Source organism: Perca fluviatilis, chromosome 15, assembly GCF_010015445.1.
Source record: "Perca fluviatilis chromosome 15, GENO_Pfluv_1.0, whole genome shotgun sequence".
NCBI lineage: Eukaryota > Metazoa > Chordata > Actinopteri > Perciformes > Percidae > Perca > Perca fluviatilis.
In genome coordinates, this window is record NC_053126.1 from 18,604,978 (window position 1) to 18,624,635 (window position 19,658).

At 37.6% G+C, this 19,658-nt stretch overlaps 2 protein-coding genes across 2 annotated transcripts; one reads left to right on the forward strand and one right to left on the reverse strand.

Moving 5' to 3' along the window:
• The first annotated feature begins 397 nt into the window (after positions 1 to 397).
• mlx (MAX dimerization protein MLX) lies at positions 398 to 11,302 on the forward strand. The gene is made up of 8 exons (XM_039825481.1): positions 398 to 485; positions 1,671 to 1,707; positions 1,868 to 1,957; positions 3,019 to 3,128; positions 3,276 to 3,378; positions 4,264 to 4,363; positions 4,794 to 4,995; positions 8,989 to 11,302. The coding sequence occupies exons 1-8, from the start codon at positions 447 to 449 to the stop codon at positions 9,043 to 9,045; spliced, it is 738 nt and encodes a 245-aa protein (XP_039681415.1). The 5' UTR covers positions 398 to 446; the 3' UTR covers positions 9,046 to 11,302.
• Positions 10,806 to 14,297, reverse strand: LOC120574956 (PSMC3 interacting protein). The gene is made up of 8 exons (XM_039825482.1): positions 14,168 to 14,297; positions 13,591 to 13,691; positions 13,349 to 13,438; positions 13,127 to 13,238; positions 12,779 to 12,924; positions 12,594 to 12,647; positions 11,590 to 11,649; positions 10,806 to 11,448 (listed from the first exon to the last, which is right to left on the reverse strand). The coding sequence occupies exons 1-8, from the start codon at positions 14,184 to 14,186 to the stop codon at positions 11,392 to 11,394; spliced, it is 639 nt and encodes a 212-aa protein (XP_039681416.1). The 5' UTR covers positions 14,187 to 14,297; the 3' UTR covers positions 10,806 to 11,391.
• Positions 14,298 to 19,658: the final 5,361 nt, after the last annotated feature.

Sequence of the window (19,658 nt, forward strand, 5' to 3'; positions counted from 1 at the left end):
CAGCGTCTCTCTGTGTTTGAAGCCAATTACTACATGTATGATTGCTGCATTCGCTGTCTCCTCGGAAATTGCTACATATTGGGTCTCAACGTCAGAACAGACAGATAGGCTATATTCAAGTTTTAAAGGAGTGCAGCGGCCACGGACCCTGTAAAGAAGAAGAAGATGTATATGAATAAATACTGCACTTCATGACTAAGCCTACCTGTTGTTGGTAGTGCACACGAATTGGGTCCATTGGGGGAACTGATTGTGGTACAATATTATTATTATTATTATTATTATTATTATTATTATTATTATTATTATTATTATTATTATTATTATTATTATATCTGAAAGAACGAGATGAGATGTTGGCAACTTATTTTTTTTTAAAGAAGAAAGTAGGAATTTACGAGAAGCACGCGAAGGCAGCAGAGCTATTAGTTGTTTTACATTCTAAAATGACGGACCCGACAACGTCGCCAGAGGACCACTGGAAAGTAAGTAACTGATGTTAGTTAGCCTAAATTATTTTGTAAATCGACTCTTACGTCTGCCGTGTGACAGCACTGATAAGTGACAAACTTTGTTATGTCTATAAGTTCAAGTGTTGCTAACGTTGTGGAGGAGCTTGGCTTTGTTAGCTCGACAGCTAGCTAACGTTAGCTATGTGACGTTTGCAGCTAGCTACTGTTAGTTAGCTAGCTAAGTAAACAAAACGTCCTTAAGGGCAACTCATGTTCCTCGTTCGTGCTTAAAATAGATTTGCACCCACCTAAAATTATATTTCTGTTTTTGCATTTCTTACAAACACCAATTTGGAAGTGAAGTGCAAATTTGTTGTAGTATAGTCTGCCAGAATGGTGCAGTAAATGTTCCATTAGTACGCTTGTAAATTCATTGCTATTTGCAGCCCCGCCACATATAAATTCAACCTGGGCGAAACTCTGGTGTGGTATCAGAAAACTATATATTAGGAAATGACTTGGTCCAACTTCCCTTGTCAGAAGTCAGCTTTTCACCAGACGATGTATGTGTATAATCATATAATGTCGTATCTGATAATGATATAGCTAGCTACGTTACGTTAATATGGAAAAGCAGCTGTAAAAAGATATTTCCTAATTCTACTCATGTCAGGGACTCCTAAGTTAAACTTGTTGAATCAACCATATCAAACTATCTTAGAGGGCAACATTTGATCCTTTTAATATGATTTCGTTGTAGGTAGAGAGAGTGAAACCTTTGGTCAGAGTAGTCATGGGCAAACACTCTAAACATGTAGCAAGACTTAGTATTGCAATTACATTTTTAGGGTTTACATCCTGTAATTATAAATACATACATTGTATTACATAAAAATATTTGAAAGAAACTGGTACCAATTTTGAGAAGTACAAATTAAAGTAACTACTGTGTTGTGGTGCCCTAGCTAGATCAAACAGTGGATCTGTGATTGAAGTACTGATTGGGTGTGCCTCTTCTCCCTCATGCATACTTGAATTGGACAAATGAGGGCAATGCTCAGTGGGGGGTTTAGGCTGTCCATCGGGCAGGCTAGCTATTGGGTCTATTGTAAACGTATTTAGGGCAGCACGATTTTTGCCCTTTTTATTCCAGCATATCAGCCTCTATTTTCCTCTCTTTTTTTTTCTATCTTCTGTTGTCTGATGATGGCTTGGCAGACAGACGGTGCTTTCAGCGACAGTGGCTTTGACCCTAGTGAGTATTCAGTCAGATCACATCCTGTTGTTTGTCATATAATTTGATATTTAGGCTATGTGATGGTGACCTTGTGTTTGTGTTTTTTGAGATTAGCATGCCAATCTGTTTCTGGCCTTGCAGTGTAAAACCTTTTGATGTCTGCTGTCTTGTTGTGTAGGTTTCTTTGCTGAAACTGTCAGAAAGGGTTCAGTTGTATCCAGGGCCAACAGCATCGGCTCGACAAGTGCCTCTTCAGTACCAAATACAGGTATTATGTGTGTAACATAGGGGAACTGACATGGCTGACAGTTTTAAGAGAGAATTTGTGCATTTAGATTGTGATGTGAATGTTTGCTTTGCTGCCTGAATGTTTGCTTCACTGACTGTGCTTCACTTCGAATGACTTTCCTGTAATGCATAATATATGTAGTCTAAATATTTTAAATTGGATTTCAAAGAATAAAATGTCTTATTTGTATATCACCTATTATTCAAAGTAAAAGCACATTGTTAAATGGATGACATGGCCTGCTTTCTTTCATTTTTGCTTCCTGATTCTTATAAAAGTAAAAAGCAGTCATCCTACTTATTATGATAACGATTACAAGGCATGTAGGCAGGGTACAAAATTAACACCATCCACCAGCCAAATGCTGGTGAAATATGCATGTGGCTGGTAGATTTATTCACTCACCAGACAAAAAAAACAATGGTAATCTATTGTGGCTGGTACAATTTGAACAATCACTAGCCATTTGGCTTGTTGACAAAAAAGGTAATTTTGGACCCTGCATGTAGGTACTCTTTAACGATATAGAATGACCGTAATTCTAATGGAGTGCTTTAAAAAGGAGTATATATGGTGTATTTATGTGTTTAATAAAATGCAGTGCATTCAGAACTGCGTTCAGTCTTCATAGCTTTAAGATTCTGTCAGCAGGTTTTTATGAGTTGCCTCCGTTGAATAATGTCTAGTGTAGGCGAGTTTAAAGTGCATTACAGTCATTGATTGAACTTGATTGAAGCATGAATCAGCTTCTGGTGGTCCAGGCTACATTTCTGTGATGGAAGAAATATAGACTGAAGCTCCAGGATATGCATTTTAAGAAAATCTATAAATTCATCTTCCAGTCTCCAGAAAAAAAAAATCGTTTTATGGCTTTAGACCAACTAAAATTAGCTTAATCCTCATTATGTTTCCAAAATGTTGTATTTAACAACAAAATAGTTCACATTTGTCAGTATGCCAAGTGGTATTCCATGTCACAGTCAGGTTAGGGGCATGTTAATCTAAGTTCTTAATCTAAGTGTTAATATATTCTTGAATAGATGATGAAGACAGTGACTACAGACATGAGACGTCCTATAAGGACTCGTATAAAGATCGACGGAGACAAGCGCACACACAGGCTGAGCAGAAGCGTAGGGATGCTATCAAGGTAAGGCTCCAATAGACTGCAAATAGGATGTGTGTCTCTGTGACTTACTGCAGATACATAACAAACACCTTTGAAAAGATTTAGAGATGTACTGTATGTTTTTATAACTTCATTTGTTCAGTACATTTTTTGTTGTTGTAACGTAAGAAAGGCTACGAAGACCTCCAGTCCATAGTACCAACCTGCCAGCAGCAGTCTGAATTTGCAGTGGGAGCACAGAAGATCAGCAAGGCTACTGTGCTACAGAAAAGTAAGTTGTGATGTTATTAGTTGAACACTTATAGGTCACCCTTGTGAATGATGTTTGTAATTGTAATAGTATTTAATACATAATTTGACATCTCACTATCTCTATTAGGGCAAGATAGTAAATAGCAGTGTCAGTAAAGGTCAGAGTTTTCTGTCCCAACTTTCAGCAGTGGCATTATTATCTAGTTTTCCAATAGATAATACATGCATGCTCACATTACACAAAGCAAGCAACAAATTAGGGCTGCACAATATATTGTTTTTTTATCGTCATCGCAATATCAACTGACGCAATATACATTGCAACATATCGCGATATACACAAAACAGATTATTTTTTTGTTAGTTGAAAGAAAATAGAAAACTGCACATTAAAATGTAACCGTCATTCTTTTTTTGTGGTGCCTTTTTATATTCAATATAATGTTAAATTTGTTCAATAAAAGACTTCCTTGTATTTGTTTTAAATTCCACAACGATTGGTTGTATTTTAGCAGGATACTGAAAGCAGTAGAACTGAGTTCACTTTAATATCTGTTTATTTATCGTGTGTAATATCGTTATCGTGACATTCAACAACATTATCGTATATTTTCCTCATATCGTGCAGCCCTACATCAAATACAATAATTGAAAAGAACAAAGGGCATACATATAAATTAGCATGTTCAGATCACTTGAGTTTAATAGAAAGATGGAGACGAAAATATCACGCAGCAGAGATATCTGCACTTGCTCAAATTTCCTTATATGGGGATAAAGAGGAAGTAGCAGCATTTTGTTATACGGGCAATGGTTGTGAAGGGACAACACTTCTGGGAAAATGGATTAAATCTGTGTGGAGTGAAGAAGTCACTAACGGATGCATTTCTGTATTTGTTTGCAGCAATCGACTACATCCATTTTCTTCATAAAGAAAAGAAGAAGCAAGAGGAGGAAGTTTCTGTACTAAGGAAAGAAGTGATGGCGCTGAAAATCATGAAAACGTGAGCTAATGGTTCACATACTTTCTGAGCCAAGCTTTTTTGGTATAATTTATTCTACAGTCCCAAATTTTTGGCAAATTAAGACCTCGCTACTTGTTCTGCATCCAGACAGATGAAAAGATGGATTAAAAAAAAATAAAATGCTGATCTTGTACAAAGAGAGAAAACTCTTGAGTTAGAAATGCTTTGATTGCAGCGCTGCAACAGCACATTGTAAAGGTACTATCGGATCTAAAATTAAAAAGTGAAACAAAATATCCTCAAATAAAAGCTTAAAATGCAGCGTTTTACATTTTTAATGTGACACTTGCTGTGGCGGAAAACCAATTAATCTAGCTCAAGTTAATCATTTATTTTTAAATTAGTTGTGGCCATGAATTAAATTGCATATTTTGTGATGCCTGTGAACAGTGATTGTCTTTCTTAATAGGAACTATGAGCACATAGTGAAGGCCCACCAGAACCACCCACAGCAGGGAGAGGATCAGGTGTCTGACCAGGTCAAGTTCAACATCTTTCAGAGCATCATGGACTCCCTGTTCCAGTCTTTTAGCAGTTCTGTTTCAGTGAGCAGCTTTCAAGAACTCTCCGCCTGCGTTTTCAGCTGGATTGAGGAGCACTGCAAGCCACATGTAAGGAATATATGTATTTTTGTTTTTTTTGTTGAGTATTGCATACACACATGACATTGCCAGTTCTTTCTTGTTGTTGGTTACATAGAGTAGTAACAATACGCATAGTGTGATTATCACTGTTTGAGACCAACGTGGTCACGATACTCCTCTTCATATTTCTTGTTTCTCTCCTTTAAATAAGAAAAAATATTCATGAAAATACATTAAAAATAAAAATAAGAAAGCACTTATTCTTACATACATAGGTAAATATTTATATATATTTAAATAGGTAGAAAAGAAGGAAAAAAAATAAAAATGTATATGCACGTATTAGGCGACCTGCCGGTCAGTCTGACATATGGCGATTTTATGCCGGTCAAATTCACTCGGGCGCCGCATGATTAACATCGCGCAACATCAGCGCACCTCCGCTCCATCAGCTGTTTATGAAATTTCATAAAGTCCGCTCTACTGATCTCAGGCGAACAGTCAGCCTCTCTCTCTCTCTCTCTCTCTCTCTCTCTCTCTCTCTCTCTCTCTCTCTCTCCCTCTAAGGCTGAACAACTGGAACATGAAAACCGCACTCACTCGGGTCCCATGAAATATGACAGCTACGGTTTATCGGAAAATAGTGTTGGGCACCCTGACTGCTGCAACAAAAAAATAAAAGAGAGACGCTGTATTCCTCCGACACGCTGTATTAACGTTACTGTTTAAAACACTTTCCAGGTTAGTGGGGGTGCATACCGCTCCAGACCAACATTAAAAACATAGTAATCTTCCCTCAGCGTTTAGTTTTGTTGCTAAACTGTGTGTAAAATGAGCGGTGACGTTAAATCATCTGTGTGACGTTTGTTTTCAGGTAACGTTACTGTTGACGTTCAAACAGGCCTGCGTGTGTTTTGAGAAATATCTTTATATTGCAAGGCTATATTTATTTTATTTTTATTTGTTATATTAGTTAGATATTGGATGTGGAAAGAAGGAAATGGTTCTAACATTGCACTTTAGATGTGTGTGAATTTCCCACACCAGGAGTAATTTATATTGTTCTATTTTATAGTGATCGATTATCTGTTCAAAAAATTTTCTATGAAAATGTAAAATGTTCTATTAAAGAAAAGATAGAAAATAAATATTTGTGTGTGCTGTAAAGTGGTTAGAAAATATGAAATCGGAATCGGCTAAACTCGGTATCGGCAGGTCAGACTCAGTGAAAAATCGGAAATCGGAATCGGCCTAGAAAGTTGTAATTGGTGCATCTCTAGCACATGCACACACACCCACACATGCCCATATAATAACCAAACAAATTCTGTCTGTGTCTTTTTCATGAGGGAGACCCATTTTTTCCCCCATCCTTAGTGAATTTATCCATTTGTAAATTAAGTGAGAAGGTTATTTCTTCCATTAGGTATATGTTATTGGTCGTATCTGCCCATTCTTCTACTGTCGGGTAATGTCTAGTAATGTTTTTCTTTGCTTTGTCAATACCAAGTGGTTCAGGATATTCGTGTAAAATATTTCTTCCATTATTTTATGTACCTCTGACCAGAAGTGTTTTAACCCTGGGCATTCCCAGAATATATGCCAATGGTTTGCATCCCAACCTCCACAGCCTCTCTAACTTCTAGTGTCTTCACCTGTGTAGTGAAGTTTCTGTTTTGGCGTAATAAAAAAATCTCATTAAGCATTTCCATGCAAACTCCCTCAATGTGTCTGAATTAGTACATTTCCTTTGCAGTTCACAGTAGCTATGCCATTCCTCTTTTGTCATCTCAAGGTCTCCCACTCTTTCCCATTTATTTTTGATATAATCTGTAGAGTAAGTTTTATTTTGTAAGGAAACCTTTATACACTCTAGAAACAGTACCTTTGTTAGATTCACATGAATATGCTCTTAGAATTTCTCTCAGCACCGGATCGTCCAAATCTATTGGGTATTTTTATCATTTGTCAAAGTAATTATGTAACTGCATATACCTGGTCTAAAGAAAACTCTTCTTTTAAAGTTAGGAAGTCATTTAGTTGCGCATTGTTTGTAAGTGAGTAGAATGTCGTGATCCCTTTTTCTATCCATGTTTTAAATCTAAGATCTAGTTGATTGGGTTTAAAGTGGGTAATTAGATGTGATTATCCATAATTTATCCAATAATTTATATTCTGTCTTAATTGTGTTCCAAACTTTGAGTTAAAACTTTAGCCATGGATTTTTCAATTTATCTATTATTTGAACTGTTTGTTGCTTAAAACTGCCCGAATAGGGAAGTCTTTAATCAAAATTATTTTCAATATCCTTCCATCTTGCAGTATAATCTTGATTACATAAATGTAATAAGGGCCTGATTTGGGTTGAGTAGAAATAATCTTTCAAATGTGGGACAGCCATACCACCTTCTTTTTTCAGGAGTTGCAGTGTCTTGAATTGCCGCACTCTTGGTTTTTTCCCCCTGCCAGATAAAGAGAGAGAATTTTATCCCATTCATTGAATTCCTTAATTGTAATTTCCACGGCGAGAGCCCGAAACAAAAACAAGATTCTGGAGAGGATATTCATCTTAATGGATTCAATTATTGGGTAGAATGGGTTAGAATTCTATCTCAATATGTCTGATTTTATCTTATTTAGGAGTGGGTCATAATTTATTTTTTTAACTATTGTGATTTCTTTTGGTAATAATATTCCAGGATATTTTATTGCCGCTTGGTCCCACCTCAGATGGAACCTATCCTGTAGTGCTTTTGGTGGAGTATAGTTTATTATATAGTTTATAAAATGTGTGTTTTTAATTTATATCCTGCATATGTTTAAATGTTTCTAATAGTTTGAATAGTTCAGGAAGAGATTCAGAAGGTTCACTTAAATACATCAAAATGTCATCTGCATATAGCGCCACCTTGTGTTCATTATTTATGCAAATTCCTTTGATACTGTCGTTTCGTCTGATCCATTGAGCCAGTGGCGAAGTATAGAGATAGCAAAGAGAAGTGGTAACATTCAACAATAACCCTGTCTTGTGCCTCATTTTAATTTGATGATTTTGATAGATGACCATTTATCTTAATGTATGCAGTTGGATTATTATATAGAGAGCTGATAACTTAAATAACAATTTTTATAAAAAAAAAAAATTTCAAGGACCCTGTACACTCCCAGCTCACTGAGTCAAAGGCCTTTTCTGTCTAAACTAACCAATAAAGCTTGCATATTTTGCTCTTGAATACAGCTTAGTATGTTTAGATAGCGTCTGAAACTGTCATGTGTTTGTCTCCGTGAGATTAACCCAGTCTGATCTGTGTGAATAATCAGCGGAAGGACTTCTTCAACTCTTCTTGCCAGAATCGATGTAAATAATTTATAATCAACATTGAGAACTGAAATTGGTCTAAATGAGCCGCAGTCTAATATATCTTTTCCCTCTGTGGGTATAGCTGATATTGTTGCCTCTTTCTACGTGGGTGGGTGCTTTATTAAATATGTGGAGGAGGCTTGGTTTTAATTCAGTCCTAAAAGTCTTGTACCACTCAGATGAGAATCCTTCCGGTCCCGGTGACATGACTCTTCTGTGTTATATGTGCTAACAATTTATCATTTTGAACTTCTAGGTTAAGAGTCTAAAATGTCTAATATTTTGTCCCTCTTCCAAATGTGGTTGAGTATATAGTTGTTTGTAATATTCTTGGAAAGCTGTCTGTATTTCCTCTCTTTTGTGTACTAGGGTCTTTGTAGTTGGGTCTCTGATTTTATAAAAACTGTTATCAGCTTTTTGTTTTTGAAGTTTTCTCGCTAACAATTTAGCAAATTTTGGACCAGCTTTTTTGTACCTCTTGTCTTGTTGTACCTGATTTCCTTTAATTGTACTGCAACTTTTTTGTTTTTGTTTCAAGCTCTGTAAGGAATATCTTTAACGCCTTGTTGACAGCAGATCAGACACCGTGAGAATGGTCAGTGTTGCTTTGTTAATGCCGAGATTTTGACAGTTTGTGTGCTTCTTCTGTTCTTTCTTAGACGCTGAGGGAGTTTGTCGTAGGAGTGCTCCGGCAGCTCAACGGTCAGCTTTATTGATTGAGTGAAACCTCTGGACTTACCTCCTCAGAAAATTGACTTTGGGCTTGCTCTGGCCTCTCAGGGTGGAGAAAAAACTTCAATCAGCCTCAGGCCACACACTACACTCCCTTCAGCTCATCAGTGACTCCCTGGCTGCAATTGGATTACCTCAACCTCCCACTATGGGCAGGGATGAGAAGTTGCATTGGATTGAGCGGTCACATATTTTATCAGAAGGGACCACTTTCTGATTCTAAGTCTACATACATACAGATAGCTGAGTATATTCCAGCCTCTGCTGAATGTTCATAGTTCTTACTATTGTTCTGCTAAGAAATGCAGGGGAAACACAAAATATAACAGTTTGCAAATGAATGCATCAGTTAGACAAGACAGTGTGCATTTAGTTGGGAGTCACAGTCTGAAGTAACTGGAGTTGCCCTTAAATAAATCAAAACCAAGACTCCTCTTACAGATTGAGTTGATTGATCGTGTTGCTTCTGCAATCTATCAACCCAATGGGAATTGAGAGAAGGGTAATGAAAAATGTAAAAACTCATGAGCCCACACCCCCTCTGTTACATCAAGCATATGTCGGGAGCCTAATGTTTATCTAAAGGGCTCCTATCAGCTCCAGGGCACAAACATTTGGAGTCAGCCATAACACTCTTGAACCATACTGTAGCAGACAATGTTAAATACTATACTACTGCAGGGTAACTCATTTCTCCTACCAGCAATCAGGAACACGCTCTATGGCGCTTCAGCATTTTAGTACTGAGGTTTAAAAACAAACTCTTCTACCTTTTTATTGTGACAAAATTGGGAGTTTTTTTCCCCCCATTAACACAACTGTGACAAGCTGACAAAAATGCTGTAATCTCATGGGTGACAGGTGTGCAATGTAGACAGCATTATGATTTTTAATCATAATAAATAAATAAATATAAATATAATATATATATATATATATACACACTAACTAACTAAACATGATTGTGCTTCACTGCACATTGTGAAGAAATTCTGTTTAGTTATTTAGGAGATGTTAAATACAAAATGTTGATTTTGATTAACCTTTCAGATTGCAGTTTACTCTACAATAAGTACTTAAATTGACGTAAATGTCATATTTAATTTTCAGTCCTTTTTAAAACCAACACGACCACATGCTTTACTTTGGTTGTCAGTGGCTTTTATTGTCAGTAACAGTTTACTCAAAATGGTGAATAGTCAACACCACTAAGTGGAAAATGTTCAGACTCTTCAGGGCTGATACTTTGTGAAAACCATCACTGTACTGAGATTTATAGTCACTGTAATGAATTGAAAAAGATTTAACTTAAAGCTAATTTCCGTGATGGCTTTGTTTCCATCATCTGAATAAGTAAAATCTGTCATACAAATGACTAATCTATTTGATACAGAATTGCTTTAATGTTGTTGCTTTAATCACAGGGAAGTGTTAATTTTTGTATCCAGTCTTGTTGCTTTAAGTATTGTCTTTGATAGTTTTTAAAAAGAAAAGAGGCACCTACTGTATCTCACCTTCCAAAGAGTGAAGTGGACCTATGTAAAGAAAGATATTGAATGTTTGTCGTGTTTCATTTTCCCCAATTAAAATGGAAATAAAAGTGCAGCAGAAAAGGACAACTCATATGGCTGGGCACTGGTCCCCATCTCTGCAGCAAGAAAATATCTTTAATATTTGAAGATAGTTAAAAGAAAAGAGTGGAGTTTGATTTTTTTTGTTGTTGGAGAAATTCTTTTAGCACAAGTTATTGTCATGAACATTTAATAACTTGGAAGCAATACAGAGTTAAACAGTACAAAGGATGATTAACAAAGGAGAGGGGGAAAACATGACAACCCTCCATAATACCTGAAGGTCATGAATAACCCTTCATGCTTTATACATTGTGGTTCTTTTATGAAGTTTTCAAAAAACATGGCACAAATATGGACTTAACCATATGAACAAAGAACTTACAGCTCTCCAAGCAATAATGATTTTTGACATTTTCATCACAGGCTCAGGATTGGTTTTACGGCTTTAAAAACGTAAACAAAATTAAACCAATGTTGCCTATGAGGTATCAAGCATCTGTCAGTGCTGTGTAATGATGTGACGTAGTGTTAGTGTCTTGAAAATGACAGCTATTTTTGTAAAAATATACTTTAAATTACAGTGGAAGTTTTTTTCCATTGAACTTTTATTAAAGATGTACTATTTGTTCAAGAGAGAGACTATAAATAAAGAATGTGCTGTGGCTCAGACTGCTCTGATGTATAATCTATATTCTTAGCTAAGCACTGCACAGGCTTGCATTGATGAAGTGGATGAACAAGTGTTTTCTGTTTCTTTCAAGTACTTGGAACAACCACCTTGCAGTCCTCATCAGTCTCCACTCCAACTTCATCCTGTGAGGGAAACAGCACATATATTATTCATTAGTACTGTGAACAAAAAACATTGGCACACAAGCAAAACACACATACTGTAGGTATGGTGGCATGAAGTTAAGTTTTGGAAAGTGGATTTTATGAGCTTGTTCCACTCACCAGGAACTGCTTTTTGCTCTTAGGATAGCCTTCCAGGATTGCATTCATCATGTCTGAAGCCTGAGAGAATCAAAGAACAACAAAGTTTGAGAATTTAGTGGCAACAGCTTGTAATTTTACGATAACAATGAATGTCTTTTTGTCACCAAATCTACAAAACTCCTTTCCTTTCTTCCATCTACTGTTTATAATACTAGTGCTGATAGGTACGGAGGAACAAAATATAGCTTTTTTATTTAATAACTTCGGTCCCATGGCATGAAAATTTCACTTTGAGGTTTTTTAACAATGTGTTCCCCCAGCCTGCCTATGGTCCCCCAGTGGCTAGAAATGGCGATAAGTGTAAACCGAGCCCTGGGTATAATGGAGAAAATGAAAGCTCAGATGGGCCGATCTGGAATCTTGCTCCTTATGAGGTCATAAGGAGCAAGGTTGCCTCCCATTTCTCTGCTTTGCCCGCCCAGAGAATTTGGCCTGCCCATTAGAAAGAGGGACATCATGGCTTTCAAACGAGCAAAGTGGCAGTTGGTCAAAGCCACACCCCCAACATCCACCTTGCCCCCCCCCCCCTCTCCTCCTCAATAGCTACAGACACAGAAATGGCACATACTAAGGAAAGCTCATTGTGGGACTGGCTCTAGTGGCTGTAATTCTGCACCAAGGCTGAATTTTGGATATAGTATTAGGGGAGCACTAAGGTCTATATAAAAGCATCCGAAGAGCACCATGTCATTGGACCTTTAAATAATTTAAATATGGCAGTACAGGGGCTACAGTTGCAAAATACAGTTATTTTGTGGCCCTCATTTAAATGTACTTTACTTAAAATAAATGTTTGACTATTTTTATTATTTATTTATTTGTGGCCAAAGTGACATCTTTTACTTTTTTATCGGACTTCTAGTCCAAAACCTTAAGATATTTAATTTACTGTCATATATGACAAAAACAGCAAATTGTCATGTTCTATTATCAACTAATCATTGCAGCTCTATATACATTACCAGTCTTTTCCTCTTTTTCCACTCTTTCACGTAAGCATTCTGCTCTTTGTAAACCTGTGTAAATCAAAATATGAGCATTGAACCACCATAGTGTACATCAACAGACAAAAACAACAACAGTGGTATCGTCACTACTTTTCCTAAGAGGTTTTGCTGTAATGAGAAAGCATAAATGCATTCCCAACCTTCTCTTTCTCTTCTGGTGTGACGTGATTTGTGGCCGACTTTATCTTCTCCACACGCGATCTGTAGCCTGAACACTCTGCTTTCAGCGCTTTGATCTCTGACATCACTTCCTCTGTTGTCAGAGAGCTGCTGAGCTCCTTCAGCTCTGTTAGCGGAGATTTCACACAAATGTACACAACACCCCCTTTTCAGAATGTAGTACAACAAAAACACATCCCTATACACGGCATCGAGAACTGATGCAAATCATTTATGCTGGCCTAAAACTGCACAATGCACATATCTTGGTACTGTGTAGGCTCTGTGAAAACACTCTGGAGGAACCAACTTGAACAAGTTTACTACACCTGAATCTAGCTGTCTGCAGCTCTGGTTGAGGGAATGCATCTCTGCACTGAGCTGTGAGATCTGAGAGTCCATCGCCTTCAGGTCTGCATCATTCACATCTTTGAACTGAGACTGTAGGGAAGGTTAGCAGCAGCAGATTATTCTAAACAGCAGTGTTGGCATACATTACTTTCAGTGCCTACTTTCCACAACAATACTGTATTTCAGATGAACGGACTAACCTGATCAGCAAAATAAATCTTTTGCTTGCCATATGCTTTCTCCTTTATCTTGCCCTCTAGAGCCAGCAGCTCCATGGCTTTGACCACTGCCTGGTGAATCAAATATGCAATCAATCAATAATTAATAACACACACACACACACACACACACACACACACACACACACACACACACACACACACACACACACACACACACACACACACACACACACACACACACACACAAGCACTAATCTCACCGTTTTGCCCAATCCATGCTGCTTTTGTAAATTGCAAAAGACATCCTGAGAACTGTAGGGTCGGTTCTTCTCATTCAGATAGGCAAGGATGAGTGACGTGCCTGTGGATGACAGCAGAAAGTGATCACATGGTGCTTAAAGTTAATATAACAGTAACTCAAACATAGCTAGAAATGAAAACTAGAGTTGTGTGGCTTTTAAAGTTCCTTGACGCACTTTTAACGTTATGCGTAATTTTTTTTTATCATATTTGTGTGTGTGAGGTCTTAGTGAGCCTACGACACTGGTAAACAATGAAGATATAACTTATTTTATGTAAATTAATAATAAAAGATCCCACGTGAGGTGCTTTAAAAAAATGTATCATGTTGTAAAAGTGAGCCTATTTGGAGTAAGCTCACCTTATGTTTGAGAGCTAATGTTAGCGTAACTTATATGTTTTAGGATATGTAGTTAACGTTAGCTGATGGCTTTATAGCTACATCTTTGTTATCGGTGGAATCAAACGAGCGTCGTTCGCTCGATACGAGTGTCAGATACAGCCCAAAAAACATCCTGACATGAAGCTAACTCTTACCGTTATCCTTTTTACTCATTTCTAACTTCTCGGCTTTCACTTTAGCTAGCTTCCCAAACCGAGTTTCGCGCTAAATATGCGTCACGGAAAAGATCGTTTATGCTTTAGGATGCATCACACTAGTAGAAATAGCTCCTGCTCATGGAGGGTGCAGTGGAAAACCATCGCACAGGAGCTCTTCCCCGTTGATTTTATCTAAAAAAAAAAAACGGTCTACATATCAACAGCGCTCTAAAGTTTAATTTATTTGCACAAAAACAATTACTTTGTTAATAACTTTGACTGTGAGTGACGTACTTTAGATTTGAACCTTTTCATAAAGCTTGCGATAGCCGGAAAAAGAGCTGAGTGAGAGTTCTGACATTTTGGCTGATCTCAGACAGTTAATTCAAGGGTCCTGGCCTAAAAGATTTTGATAAATAGTAGCCTACAGTTTTAATGTGGGCTAATGTGTTGGAAATAAAATAAAAACAAATATCAAACGTATGGCAATAGAAAAAAACACATTTGGTAATATCATGTAGTACAGTGTGTCACATATACTGTAGGAAGTTGTTCCAAGTGCAGAGCCTTTTATTAATGCAAAGGGTTTTGTTGATTTTCTTAAATCTTCTTAAGACCTTTGTCATCTGAGATTACTGTACACATTTCACCTCCTGTCAAGTGAAATGACATCAAAGACAGATTGGCACAGGCATACCAAACAATCTCCAACATGTTTGATCTTTGATGTGCAATGGCATCCTTGTTTGGAGATGTTTAGTCAAATTCAACATGTTCAGTCCGTGTTTGTCAATGCTTTCCACTGACAATTAACCCGACAGTACACATATAGTACATCCACAGCAATGCAGCTGGCCCAGCAGATTTATGTCATAGAAAACTCATAGAAAAGTCATAGTATAGTATGCTATTGAAAATATAATAAAAAGTCATAGTATGACATAAATCATAAAAAAGTCATGGTATAGTATGCCATGATAAATATAACTAGAAAATTTGTTTACTGCAGAAAATGCTTCTAAATGCTGAAAAGCTAAATTGCCAAAGTTAAACTGGATTGCTGGCATGTTGTTGGTCCACACACTGCAAACATGATTGATGTTTTCCACAGTTACACACCCCACCATTAAACTTATGTTTAGTTAGGTTGTGTTAATATATTTAGTTTAAATAAACTACTTTTTGACTGATCTATCTGTGTGTGTGTGTGTGACCTCCCTTTTGTTGCCGGCCTTGAGCCAGGCGGTAACAGTATAGTATATCGAAAAAAGTGCAACGCATACTTATGAACGAGTCTGTATGATATTGTACGAAAATGTATGCACACTAAAACCATGGATGTATTAAGAGAACCAAAACGTATGATATCCTACGAAATTAGGAGACCACCGGCTTGTCATGTGATGCCAGCTGGCTACGAGCTCCATGACGGGTACAGAACACTGCAAACTGCCGCTCGTTTTGGTGGAGAATACGGTTAAATTTAGTCCACAAAATATGTAAATATGTAATAAGTAATAGTTTAGTATAGTAAAGAAGTCATAGTTTGGTATGTCGAAAAAGTGATCAAAAGTCATAGTATAGTATAGTATGTCGAAAAAAGTGATAAAAAGCAATAGTATATGTAGAAAAAAGTGATAAAGTCATAATCAGAATCAGAAAAGCTTTATTGCCAAGTACATTTTTTACACATACAAGGAATTTGTTTTGGTGTCGTAGGTGCATGTCACACATTATCTAAATAAGTTAAACAAACAGGTTAACAGAACAGACAATATAAGTATAAATATATAAGTATATGTGTATATATACACACACAGGATGTAATAAAATAAGAGTAACAATTAAGATAAAAAAGAGCATATTAAGTACAGTGGCATGTAGAGCCAGAGGTGGGTGTGGAGAGAGTCAGGGTGGTTTCCGGGCCTTGTTAATAAGGCTAGTGGCGGAGGGGAAAAAGCTGTCCTTGTGACGTGAGGTTTTGGTCCTGATGGACCTCAGCCTCCTGCCAGAGGGGAGTGGCTCAAAGAGTTTGTGTCTGGGGTGGGAGGGGTCAGCCACAATCTTTCCAGCACGCTTCAGAGTCCTGGTGGCGTAAAGGTCCTGGAGCGGTGGGAGATTGCAGCCAATCACCTTCTCAGCTGACCGAATGACACGCTGCAGTCTGCCCTTGTCCTTGGCAGTGGCAGCAGCGTACCAGATGGTGATGGAGGATGAGAGGATGGACTCAATGATGGCTGTGTAGAAGTGCACCATCATTGTCATTGGCAGGTTGAATTTCTTCAGCTGCCGCAGGAAGTACATCCTCTGTTGTGCTTTCTTGACGAGGGAGCTGATGTTCAGCTCCCACTTGAGGTCCTGGGAGATTGTAGTCCCCAGGAAGCGGAAAGACTCCACAGTGTCAATTGTGGAGTCACTGAGTGTGATGGGGGCAGGTGGGGCTGAATTCTTCCTGAAGTCCACAACCATCTCCACTGTCTTTAGAGCGTTGAGCTCTAGGTTGTTTTGCTTGCACCACTTCACCAGGTGGTCAGCCTCCGACCTGTAGGCGGACTCGTCTCCATCAGAGATGAGTCCGATGAGGGAGGTGTCGTCCGCGAACTTCAGAAGCTTGACAGACTGGTGACTGGAAGTGCAGCTGTTGGTGTACAGGGAGAAGAGTAGAGGAGAAAGAACACAGCCCTGAGGGGATCCGGTGCTGATGGTCTGTGAGTCGGAGATGTCTTTCCCCAGCTTCACATGCTGCTTCCTGTCAGACAGGAAGTCAGTGATCCACCTGCAGGTGGAGTCAGGCACACCAAGCTGGGAGAGTTTCTCCTGGAGCAGAGCCGGGATGATGGTGTTAAAGGCAGAGCTGAAGTCCACAAACAGGATCCTGGCGTAGTTTCCTGTGGAGTCCAGGTGCCGGAGGATGTAGTGGAGGGCCAGGCTGACTGCATCATCTACAGACCTATTGGCTCTGTAGGCAAACTGCAGGGGGTCCAGGAGGGGGTCGGTGATGGCTTTGAGGTGTGAAAGCACAAGGCGCTCAAAGGACTTCATAACCACAGAGGTCAGGGCGACGGGTCTGAAGTCATTAAGTCCTGTGGTCCTTGGCTTCTTGGGAACGGGGATGATTGTTGAGGACTTGAAGCAGGCTGGCACGTGGCATGTCTCCAGTGAGGTGTTGAAAATGTCTGTGAACACTGGAGACAGCTGGTATAGAATGTCGAAAGTGATCAAAAAGATATAGTATAGCATGTCAAAAAAGTGATAAAAAAATCATAGAATAGTATGTCGAAAAATTGTCATAGTATAGTATGTCGAAAAAAGTCAATATGACGAAAAGTGATAGTCATAGTATAGTATGTCAACAGTCGTAAAAAAACTCATAGTATAGCATGTCGAAAAAAGTCATAGTATGTCAAAAAAGTAATAAAAAGTGAGTTTAGTAAAGAAGTCATAGCATAGTATTCAATAAAAGTCATAGTATAGTATGTCGAAAAAAGTCAGTCATAAAAATGTCAAATTATAGTATGTCAAAAAAAGTGATCAAAAGGTCATAGTATAGTATGTTGAAAAAAGTGATTATTAGTTGATAGTGATAGTATTAGTTTAGTATATTTAAAAAAGTATAGTATATCGAAAAAGTCATAGTATGATGAAAAAAGTCATAGTACAGTATGTCGAAAAACGAAAACGTTCGTAGCATAGTATGTTGAAAAAAGGCATACAAAATAATAGTAAAGTATGTCGAAAAAAGTGATAAAAAAGTCATAGCATAGTATGTCAAAAAGTTATAAAAAGTCAGTATTGTATGTTGTAAAAAGTGATCAAAAAATCTTAGTATAGTGTGTGACCAAGGGTCACAATCTGTACTGCCTACTTAATAATTTAATAATAATAACTTATACTTTTTATTTATCCACAGTGGGGAAATTACATTTTTTTCACTCTGTTGTTGGAACAAAATGCACACAAGTCTGAAATATCCACACACGTGTTCAGATCCTGTACACACACAAATGGAGAGATGCCAGAGGGAGGGGCGATGCAACTGCTGGTACCTCGCCAGTCTAAGATCTGAACCTCAGTCCATATGGGGATTTGAACCAGCAACCCTCAACTTCTCAGCACAACTCCCTACAGACGAGCCAATGGTGTGGTTGCATCATTGTAAACACTGTACCATAATGTCACCGAATAAAGTATGTCCAAAAAAAGTCATAGTATAGTATGTTGAAAAAAGTGATAACAAAGTCAAAGTATAGTAGGTCAAAAATAGTCCTAGTATAGTATGTCGAAAAAAATTCCTAGTATAGTATGCCAAAAAAGTGATAAAAAGTCATAATATAGTATGTCGAAAAATAGTTATAGTATAATATGTCGAAAAAAGTGATAAAAAAGTCACAATATATTATGTAAAAAAAAGTAATATTATAGTATGTCGAAAAAAAGACATTAAAAAGTAATAGTTGAGTATAGTAAAAACGTCATAGTATAGTATGCCGAAACAGGCATGAGGTAATTGTAATAGTAAGTCTAAAAAAGTGATGAGTATAGTAAAAAAGTCATAGTACAGTATGTTGAATAAGTCATAATAAAGTCATAGTATAGTATGTCGAAATAAGTGATAAAAAGTCATAGTATAGTAGCTCAAAAATAGTCCTAGTATGTTGAAAACGTTATATAAACAATTCATAGTATAGTATGTCAATTAAAGTCTGGAAGAACATGCAAACTCCACACAAAAAGGCCCAGCCTGGACTGGGTATCGAACCTAGGGTCACAATCTGTACTGCCTACCTAATAATAATAATTTATCATTTTTATTGATACACAGTGGGGGAAATTACAATTTTTTCACTCTGTTGTTAGAACTCAAAACACAGGCCTGAAACACAACACATGCTCAGGTCCTATACATGCACAAATGGAGAGATGAGCGGGAGGGGGGTGCGACTGCTGGTACCTCTCCAGCTACCAGTCTACATTCCATTCTTTGGTCAGTAGGGGAACTTGAACCAGCGACCTGCAGTAGTAGTAGACGACCGAAAATTGTCTGGAAGAATCGGATAACAATATTGTTAAGGCTGCTGAATCAGCATTCACAGAATAACAAAGTCATAGTATAGTTTTTCATAAGTTATAAGAAGGTCATTGTATAGCATGTCATAAAACATGATATAACATGCTATATTTATTGTGCGTTTAAAGATGTCTTGCCACTTTTAAACACAATAGTAAGAGTATCTCGACATTACAGTATCCTATTTACTCTAAAATCTTTCTGTTAAGTTTGGTCAGCTGTTTGGTTTGATCAGTGTGCCATGGGAAGTTACGCTTTAAAAACACATTTTTCAAAGTGCCACCATTCGAATGTTCCATGTTGTTGGAGAATGTAAGGTCTGTATGGCCTGCCATGGGCTGAGAATGGTCTCAAGACCTTCATCTGAGATTACTGTACACCTTTCACCTCCTGTCACATGAAATAATACCAAAGACAGAC